This window comes from Doryrhamphus excisus, chromosome 3, assembly GCF_030265055.1.
Source record: "Doryrhamphus excisus isolate RoL2022-K1 chromosome 3, RoL_Dexc_1.0, whole genome shotgun sequence".
In the NCBI taxonomy this organism is placed as follows: Eukaryota; Metazoa; Chordata; class Actinopteri; order Syngnathiformes; family Syngnathidae; genus Doryrhamphus; species Doryrhamphus excisus.
The window spans coordinates 5,238,503-5,249,022 of record NC_080468.1 but is presented as its reverse complement, the minus strand read 5'-3'; the positions used below and the strand labels follow the sequence as shown (position 1 = coordinate 5,249,022).

At 44.6% G+C, this 10,520-nt stretch overlaps 1 protein-coding gene across 1 annotated transcript; it reads left to right on the top strand.

Moving 5' to 3' along the window:
- Nucleotides 1-738: 738 nt before the first annotated feature.
- Nucleotides 739-9,078, top strand: LOC131126403 (angiomotin-like 2a). Its single transcript, XM_058068898.1, has 10 exons — nucleotides 739-925; nucleotides 1,679-2,487; nucleotides 2,825-2,990; nucleotides 5,326-5,560; nucleotides 6,040-6,335; nucleotides 6,410-6,585; nucleotides 6,677-6,778; nucleotides 7,080-7,267; nucleotides 7,413-7,544; nucleotides 7,882-9,078. The coding sequence occupies exons 2-10, from the start codon at nucleotides 1,766-1,768 to the stop codon at nucleotides 7,965-7,967; spliced, it is 2,103 nt and encodes a 700-aa protein (XP_057924881.1). The 5' UTR covers nucleotides 739-925; nucleotides 1,679-1,765; the 3' UTR covers nucleotides 7,968-9,078.
- Nucleotides 9,079-10,520: the final 1,442 nt, after the last annotated feature.

The following is a 10,520-nucleotide window of genomic DNA, read 5'->3' as shown; positions in this document are numbered from 1 at the left end:
ACAATATAAGAGAAATGAGGCAAAAATGTGTCAAAAACTGACTCATACAAAAAATAGGGCTTTAAAAACCAATCTTATTTTGTATATAGTGTGTGTTATAATGAATTTATGAGATTATTAGTATCACAAGAATCAATGTGCCAAAGGGTAAAATACATGAGTTTGTATACGTAATAACTGAGACAATATAAGATAAATGAGGCAAAAATGTGTAAAAAAACTGACTCATACAAAAAATAGGGCTTTGAAAACCAATCTTATTTTGTATATTGTGTGTTTATGAGATTTTTATAATTTGCCAATTAAAAAAAGTATCTGTATGCTGAAAATGGCCTGGTCTGGCCACACTTTGGAGGAACCAATGCCATTTTAATCTGGCTGGAATGCTTCAAGGCATTTGCATGAACATAAACGTTCCACACATTCCAGTACATCTATTGACATACTTAAATATATCAAAAGCCTTTCAATGGGGGGAATCAGAATGAGGGGAAGGCGCTTTTGTGCCATTTTAAATCGCTTCCCTGTGAATGTGAATGCTAGCTATTCAACACAATGCTTTGTAAACAAATGTCCCATCGTTTCATTTGCAAGTGCTTCTTGCTTAATGATAAAGCCCGCATTGCTGCCTCCATTCCTCCCCCCACAGCCTGCTTTTTACGCGTCTGATCCCCGAGGGAGCTCCAGTTTAACATTCCTGGCATTCCCAGCTCAGTCCCTCCTCCTCTTGGCTTATTATCACCGCCTGCTCCCGACACAAGCATTTCACAGCATCGCGACCGGGGGGGGACAAACATGACACACGTTTGATTCCTAAAAGCAGAATAAGAAGGAAAAAGACACGCTAGGAAAGTCGTGTTTTACCCCCAAGTTGGATTTCTAAATACGCTACAACTTTGTGTTGCTGCGATGAGAGCTTAAATTGGTAAGACTGACTTTTTTGTCTCTTTACAAACCTTAAACACGATGAAAGTAGCGACATACTCAATAGATACAGAAAGTATGAATAGTTAATAAGGACTAAAGTTTTCCCCGATGTGCTTTTGAGCGCTTTTGCTCCCCCGTGAGATTGGAATTTTGGCCGCATGCTTTCTTTTTTTTTAGGTTGCCTGCTGTGGAAGAAATGCCCACACATCAATGCCTGTCGCTGTTGAGAAAGTAGAAATATTAATGCTCTACTTTTTTATACTAACTTGAAACCGTTTTAGAAGAAGCTGTGTCCATCTAACAATCGAGTGTACAGGTTGAGTCCTTTTACATGGGAATTTAATTTGAAAGTGAATTTAGTTCTGGTCCATTTTGTTACCTGGACCACTTTGCATTGTAAACTTGATGTGAACTGAACTGAATGTTGACATGCACAAAAGAATGGTGAAATGTTTTTTGATGGTATCACACCACTTTCATTTATAAGGCCACCCAATCTGGTCTACTCATTGCTAATACAAGCAAAGTGAACCTGGACCACTTTGGGTTTACGTTGGCTAAGATGTGGATGATCAATGTAGTGTCAATCTGGTTAGCTTGTTTTGGATCGTTCACATATTCACACATTTCATTTGAAGGACGGAAAAGACACAAGTGTGAAACGAGCCTTAAGTTTGAATGCTATTTGAATGTGTCATGATGTGTATTTCCGCAGTCAAACATTCTACAACTACATTCTTCCTCTCTTTAGTTCCACAGCTGCTTCAGTTTGAGAGAAGACGAGAAAATATCTCAAGAGAATCTTGAGAAGCTCACCAATCCCCCAAAACTGATCAGTATGACGTCTACCGAGGAGCCGTCTGGTACGGTCTTGCACCGACTCATCCAGGAGCAACTTCGCTATGGAAACCCCACAGACACCCGCACCTTACTAGCCATCCAGCAGCAGGCCCTGCGTGGCGGCAGCGGGAGCAACAGCGGGCCAAGCAGCGGGGGCGACATGGGCAGGAGCCCCAGATCGTCACTCGAGAGTCTCACCCAGGAGGAGCCTTCCTTCCTCCAGCTTTCGGCCAGGCAGGAGCCCCAGGGCCAGGAGCACCAGGGCGACTACCATCACTCGGAAAGTGGCTACCAACTGTTCCAGCTCCACGGTGAGGAGCTCCCCACTTACGAGCAGGCTAAAGCGCACTCTCAGTATCTGGCCTCTCACTGGGCACCCCCAAGCCCCAACAGGCAGCCCCATGAGGGGATGCTCTTGCATGAAGGGGCCTTCCATGAGGAGGTGGATGAGATGGAGCGGAAGTGTGCCCATGCACGCTCACTCAGTGAGCATCGCTTGCAAATATCATTGGAGAGGAGTGACGCGGTCGTCAAGGCGGAGGCCATCAAAAGCACCTCTCACAGCTACCCCGAGCTAGCATACTACACCCACCAGGGGCCCCAGAGCACGCGGCAAAGCCAGGAGAAACGCAACCCACCACCCGAGTACTCGGCCCCCATCCAGGGACAAGGATTTATCCCACACCAGACTCAGGAATCAGTGCAGCCCCAGCAGCACAGGTACAAACTGACCTTTAACAAAACAACATGACATCAGAGTTTGTGGTGTGGCTCCTTGTGGAGTTTCACATGCATAAACACATACTTGAGTCATACTTTCCTTCTTCGTAAAGCAGCACCAGACCAAAGGTATTTGTAATACTTGGCATGCTGCAGTAGGAACGCCTCACATGCTTGCATTGGCCTGGATGTGTTTAGAACTAGTATAGTCCTATTCATTACTAGAGCCAGCTCATTTTGTGACTGAAGACCTAGACTAGAGCATGTACTTTAATGTCTTAAAAGTACACAAATACTTTCATAAGGTCACTATCACTTAACAATGTTTCACCCTCAGGTATATCCAGTCTGGGCCTCCAAGTGACATCTGCTACAACACATTCCCTAGCCTGCCCTCTGCTGGCCTGGAGGAGCCCAATCAAGTAGAATTGCTGCTGATGGAGAATGAGAGGCTGAGGCAAGAGCTTGAAGTTCAACGAGAGAAGACCAATCGCATTGAGAAGGTGAGCTGATAGAGTTGTTGATGGGTAGAAATTTCAGCATTAAAAGGTCAAATGAGCTGAGTGTTACAGTTATTTACTCACTGAACATCCAAGAAACCACCCTGGACGCTTGTCTGTGAAAGACAATGCCAGCGGTGAGTTTGCAAGCACTTGGTGTCATCTGCACTGGAGCGATGCAGCTGCTACCTTGCATGCTTTGGAGGCCCGAACAGAGGTCACGCCAATGTGTTTGGACACACTCCTCTCATTGTGTGACCTGGGAGTGCTTTCTCTTTAATTCCACAGAGGCCATAGATTTTCAGGCAGCAGCGGATTGGGTTGTGACCCACGTGCAGCTGACAGGGAGTAAGAGGGGGGGGCTCATGGAAGGTGGCAGGCCGCTGTGTAAAAAAGTGAAAGGCCCCTTTTGTTTTCAGGCAGTTGCCCTTTGTGCACATTCTCGCTTTTGACCATGATTTTATGCCTACTCTTCTTTTTGTTTAGTCCCTGGGTGGCATGAGTTGGGTGGGTGGGGGTGGCATGTTCGAGACGTAAGATATGAAATTGGGACTGGTTGCTGGAGAGCTTCCCAAGTGCATCCAAGGCACCCTTGATTAAGGCACTGAACTCCCACTTGCTCTTGGTTACTCACTTCTTGTGGGTGAAGAAAGACCTCTTCTTGGTTGTTAGAGCAGGGGTCTCAAACACGCGGCCCGCGGGCCAAATGTGTCCCGCAGGACACTAGTTTGAGGCCCCCGCCTTGATATGAAAGTTTAATGTTAGTGCGGCCCGCGCAAGTTTGATATGGATGCTGTATGGTATCATGTACCCAGAAAAAATTATTACGTTTGATTAATGTTCATGTTAAAGGTTAAACAACTGTTAATAGTTATCCTCCCTATCCGTGTGGAAGTGGTACGTTTTTGGCTATTTAAGTTTAAAGGAAATAACTTGAAGGCTACCGTTTAGGTAGCTAGCTCTCTAGTTTGCGAGTTAGCATGTGTCTCAAGACCCTGCAGTTGCGCAATATGTTGTAAATAAAAAGAGTATAAATGTGACTATAGTCATGTTTTGTCATGTCTACAGGGCTCTAATAATGCTTTGTTAATTTTAAAAAAATTATAAAAAAAAATAATTTGTCTACCCACCAACTGTATGTGGTTTCTTAAATTTTTATTATTTGCCGTTTTATTATTATTATTATTATTATATTTATTTATTTATTACTGATTGATTGATTTTCTTTATTTTATGATTTTATTTATTTTTCATTTTATTTTGTGAAGAAAAATAAAAAGTAAGATATTTGATAACAGTGGAATGTTTTATCAGAGCTTTTCTTGTAGAAAATTGGAACCAATTTTGTGTCCACATAGCAACTACATCTGAAAGAACCCGGCCCATTTTGTGTTCATATTGCTAACAGCTCCATACACTGAATATGAACCAAACTCTTTTCACTGGGAAGGTGAAATAGACCCTATATAGCCCCTATAGACAAGGGACCCTGTTCAGAAACCAGAGCCAAACCTGGACTAAAGCAGGAAGTTCAGTTTATTGCGGTTTTGTAGTGTTAAAAGTCGTGAAGGGTAGCTATTTCTTTGGCACTTGACCTTTAGGTTGGATTAGGGGTGGAGCTAAACACAAGACAATCTATTGATAACTGCCAAAGGAATGGGATGGGAAAAACACAAATCGTCTAGTGTTAAAGGCAAGCAAAACCACATGGCCAACGTCCATTTTTGTTCTTGGTTACACTCTGTCTGAGCTAAACTAAACTGTACCGCCTCCGCTTGGTGGAAATTCAGCTCTTTTAGAACACGGTGGAAACAACTTTCAGTACATTGGCCAGTCTGTAAAATATCCCCACACAGTTATGTCACATGGCTTTCGCCTTGTCTCAACCTAAAAGAATGATAATTACCAGGATTGGAAAGATTTCTCCATCACAGGCCACAGCCCTGAGTAAACATGCCTGTGTGACTGCCGTAATGGTGGCTCTGTTTTTTTTTTTTGCCTGTTTCCACAACCCAGGCACAGGCATGCACACCTTCCCCTGGCCTGGCAGCCTTCCCTCGACCACTGTGTGCTGCTCTTTGTGTGTACGTAAAATTTCCCTGACACTCGTGCACCTGGAAGTGCAACTATCAGCCCTCAGGAATGTCGATATAAATCAGTCTCACAGGGAGTGGTGCGGGTTTGAATTCCTTCTCAGAAATGTGGCATGCAAACACACTGTACAGTATACACAGAACTGTGTATTGTACGTACTGTGTACTGTAACAACAACATCAACATTTCACTTCCTCCCTAAGTAGGTTAGCCAATAAAATTCTTTCTTTTTTCTCTATTTTAGTTGGAGCAGGAAATCCAGCGTATTTCCGAGGCCTACGAGAAACTGATGCAGGGTAGCAGCAAAAGAGAGAATCTGGAGCAGACCCTAAGGAGGAGGCTGGTGGCTGAGATCCGCAGGCTGCAGGATTTCAACAGAGACCTTAAGGAAAACTTGGAAAATGCTCGAACGCATGCGGCTAAGGAAGTGCAGGTGGCCGACCACAACCAGCACATCATGGCTAAGCTCCTGGAGCAAAGTGAGTTAGCTGAATTGTAATCAATGATTGGTTTAGGGTAGCCAGGGGCTCCATTTATGTTGAGCGTGCAGGAATTTCCCTTGCGTAACCTCTGCATGCTTGCTAAGAAGGCTTTAGAATTGGGGATTTAATCCACCCTGCCCTCTGTAAATGGAGAAGGGAAATGAAGTGGCTCTAAATTGCTGCAGTGTGGCTCGAAATGAGCTTCCCCCTCCACCCACCTGTTGTTGGTGTGATTTATGTTGTCTGTGAGAGGAACTGGGCTCAAGTAGAGCGGCCGTGTTTGTGTGGCCTTGATGAGGAATGCTCAGGGCTATATGGGTCAAAGGGATAGGGCCGCTTCTCCCCCCTTTCCTTCTTCCTCCTCTCAACATTCCATGAGTGCTTTGCTAAATGAATGCTCGCTATCATGAACGAAGGGATTCTTTTTCAATTATTTTTGAGAAAAGATCAGTAAGATAGCCACCTGTGTCTTACAGACGAGGAGCAGAATGTCGAGCGGGAGCGCATTGAGCGGGAAGTGGAGCGCCTGAAGACTACAGCGGAGGAGCAGAGCCTTCGTGCAAAGAGGCTGGAGGAAGCCCTGGAGGCAGCTCGAGGACACGGGCGTCATCTAGAGGAGGAGTTGAGGCGGAAGAGGGCCTACGTGGAGAAGGTAGAGAGGCTCCAGAGCGCCTTGGCTCAGCTGCAGTCCACCTGCGAGAAGCGCGAGAGTCTGGAGATGAAGCTGAGGACGCGGCTAGAGCAGGAGCTCAGGAGTTTGAGGGCGCAACAGGTATGTTATCAGAATGATACGTACATATTTATCAACACTGAGAGACCCTCACCATCTCTGTGTGGTTCCTTTAGCGACAGTCTCAACCTCCTGGAGTTACCATGGGCTCCTTGCAAGAGCGCCTCCGCGAGCGCGAGGAACGTATCCTGGCACTAGAGGCCGACATGGTACGCTGGGAGCAGAAGTACCTGGAGGAGAGCACCATGAGGCAGTTTGCCATGGAGGTGGCCGCCACAGCTGCCGCCCAGAGGTAACACCCTCTCTACCTACTGTAGCTTTAAATACCAAACATCTCTATTTGAATTAGTGCTAAACTTGATGTGTTGTTTGGACTTTTGCAGAGACACCACCATCATCAACCACTCACCCTGCCACTCCTCTAACAACAGCTTCAATGAGGACCTGCCAGTTGCAGACTTCCGGAACCAGGAAATGGAGAACAGGTACATATTTTATGCCACAAACCCTCTTTTGTGCCATGCCCGGGCCTGTTCATGCACCCACACAACATCGCTGAGTCATATACTGTAATTAATTGAGATTGATCATCCGGCCAGTTAACACACCTCTCAGCATAATAGAAATAAAGACTGCCAGTTATTTATGATAACCACCACCTTTCACAACAGAAATAAACTAAAGAAAAATGAGCCACAAAAGTGTTTTGTAATGAAGTGATGGGACACAACAAGATGCTATGTGACTTAAGTTCATGTATTCTTATTTTTTTATGTTCTCCATCAGGATCCGTGCCCTGTATGCCCAAATCTTGGAAAAGGATGCCGTGATCAAGATCCTCACTCAGCGGCTCCACCAGAGAAAGGATGAGCAGATCCCCCGCACTAACTTGTTGAGTGCAGTGGGGGCCCCTCTGCGCCTGGCCTCCTCCACACCCTCCATCTTCACCGCAAAGAGCAGCACCAAGAGTCGAGGTGAGGAGGGTAGTGGAAAGGAAACCCTTAAGGACTACAAAACTATTTATGTGGAACCTTATGAGACTTGTTTTGTTAGTATTTGCTGAACCAGTGAGTAGCCAACAAACATTGGTAGTACTCATATGGCTGTGATGACCCTTAGGTAAGAGCCTTTCCGATGATCAGACGTTGCCGAGCCACCAGTTTTCTGCTCAGTCTGAACTCGGAACGCTGAAGCATCAGACGGAGGAAAGCCAAGGCAAAGAGGCCTCCGGTGTAACTAAGCTCAACAACGGTGAGTCATCTCAAAGATATGCACGTTTTGTTTACGAGGGCTGATCATTCACTCCTCGGCTATTTTAACTGCGGTAATAATTGTTTTTATGGGCGTTGAGCGTGAATATGCTCGCAATCAGTAAGGAGTCTTGGACCTGGACTTCATGGCCATCCTCATTGATTAACCATGCTGTAGCTTATGAGATGCTATCTCACGGTGGTTAAGAAATGATGAGAATTTGTCCACTTAGCACATTTTTCCACTGAATAGTGTGCAAAACCTCTGTTAACCTTTAGTCAGCTTCAGATAGCCTTTCTATAAATTCCTAATCCTCTTTTTACTGTACTTTTTCCAGACAAGCTAACGCCAAAGAAGTTGCTATTGAACCCCTTCAGAGGTCTGGAAGAGTTGGAATCGGAAGCAGTGGAGATCTTTATTTAACACAAAAAAAAAACTGAATGGCTGAAAAGGAATTCCCAAAATGTGTGAAAGGTAATGGATGTGAGAGGCCAGAATGTAGTGGGAGGAAGCCGAAACATGGCGGAAAAAGGACAGTTTTTCCTTTCTTTTTTTGGAGAAAGAGCTGTGCTCTGACTCGCTTACAAAGCTGGAGTGCTGCAGGCCGTCAGCCCAGCTTGGAGAGAAACAAGTGGACTCTTCCCGGGTACCTGGACAGTATTTTGGATGTGACTGGCGAGTAACGTATTTATAAGACATACTGTATAAATTGATGTAATTGCTGCTTCCCCTTTCTTTATGACCTACTTCCCAGTGAATTACAAAGCTGCATATTTATCATACAGTGGCTTTCACATAAGCCCATATATTAACTTAAGCCTTGTGCAGATCCTGTTAATATTCAGCGCCCCTCCTCTCCAACAAAATGTAGATGTTAACCTGAGTAACCTCATTTCCAGCGTGTTCGGAATACGTCCCGTTGCTCACTAATTTATAACACATGAAAACACTGTTGAATGGCGTGCTCTCGGTGCCCTTGCAGCTGGCTCTGCCATGGCCAAGAGGAACGTGAGCAGATGACTTTTATTGTACAAGTGGTTTCTATTTGCCAAACTGACACAGACCTGATGTTTGTACATTTGTAGGGGGAGAGGTGTCGCATTATGGTTGATTTCATCATCTTCTGTTGTTCCATAGCTGACTTGTGTGTGTTTGTATGTGTGGTTGAGAGTGTCTTCTCCTCCAATGGCATTTCTGCTGGTTCGGACGCCATTGCGGAGTTTAAAACGACAATGTTTGTTTTGTGTTTACTGTGAGCTTTGAACTAACAAACAGGTTAATTATTGTTATTAAATCTATTTTTTATTCAGAGATATGTATTACTATTGTAGATAATATAGTGCTTTGAGCAGGATGCCAAAGAGTTTATTGTACGTTTTGATCTAAGTTATGTGCCGACAATCACGGTCAAGTCAAGCTGTACACAACCAACCGACTTCCGCCAGTCATTTCTGTGAACTTCAAAACAGTATGAAGGTTTTTACAGTTGAATTTCACATCGACATTTCATTAAGCAATAAAACATTCAAATTTATACCACTTCAGTTTGTCTCCAGTTTGTTACAAGTCCTCCCCCACTCCCAACAAAACAAAATTATATATATATTTCAATTTTATTAAAAAAAAACAACCATGAGTGCTCAAAAATCCTCCTCACGCTCATCTTCATCGTCTTCTCTCATGTAGATCACTTCACATCCTCATTCCTGCAGCTTTGGCTCCACCGCAGTGAAGGTCATTCTTTTCATTAACGACAACCAGAGCTGCATTCTTTTCACTTCAGCAGAGCAGCCTCTTCTCTCGTTTGCTCGCTGGCTGCCACCAAGTGCGTGCTTGTCGTGCATGGCATTCCCATTGCGACATGTAACTCTATATGTGACAAAGAAAGGGCAGGTCCCACCCAGATTAGCTGCTGAGGCTATTTGAAATTCCCCATGGCCTGCCACGCACCTTCCCTGACATGTGCTGCATTCCTTTGCACTTTTATTGCCTCCGATATATAACCCACGCCCAAGAAGTGTTTATGAACTATTTTTGAGATGTGGCCTATGAGGTTGAGATGACAGAATAGGAATTTCTAAAAAAAAACCAAACTCATTTTCCCTCTTTTCCTTCTAACAGCCATGGAGGCCATCACCCACATGCTATACAAATGCGTCTTCTACGTTCTGTGTTTTCATTCTGTTGGGCCTTTCAATTACGTCTTTGATGGTAGAACATATGCTGTGAACACCTATACAGGAAGTCCAGATGGGATCGGCATTTCATCACAACTCTAACACTTCTGGGAACACTTGACACAAGACTTTGGCGTATGTGTGTAAGCGGGAATTCACTCAGATGATGATGTGAAAGATCAAAGGTGGCTAGTGTCGGACCTGACAAAGGGACTCATGGCTTACCATGCCTGTTCTATTGCCTATTTCATTGGGTTCCTCCACACCAAACTCCTGTATGATCCTTGCTTTGTGCATTGGGAAATGAAAAGAGTCTTCCCCAAACTGTTCCCACAAAGTTGGGGGCATACCCATCCATCCATCCATCCAATATTCTGTACCGCTTATACTCACAAGGGTCGCGGGTATGCTGGAGCGAGAGGCGGGGTACACCCTGGACTGGTCGTCAGCCAATCACAGGGCACATATAGACAAACAACCATTCACACTCACATTCATACCTATGGACAATTTGGAGTCGCCAATTAACCTAGCATGTTTTTGGAATGTAAAAATACCCAAATTACCCAATTACCCAAAATGTCCAAAATAAACCAAAATATGATTCATTCATTCATTCATCCATTTTCTACCATTTTTTCCTCACGAGGGTCGCGGGTATGCTGGAGGGAGAGGCGGGGTACACCCTGGACTGGTCGCCAGCCAATCACATATAGACAAACAACCATTCACACTCACATTCATACCTATGGACAATTTGGAGTCGCCAATTAACCTAGCATGTTTTTGGAATGTAAAA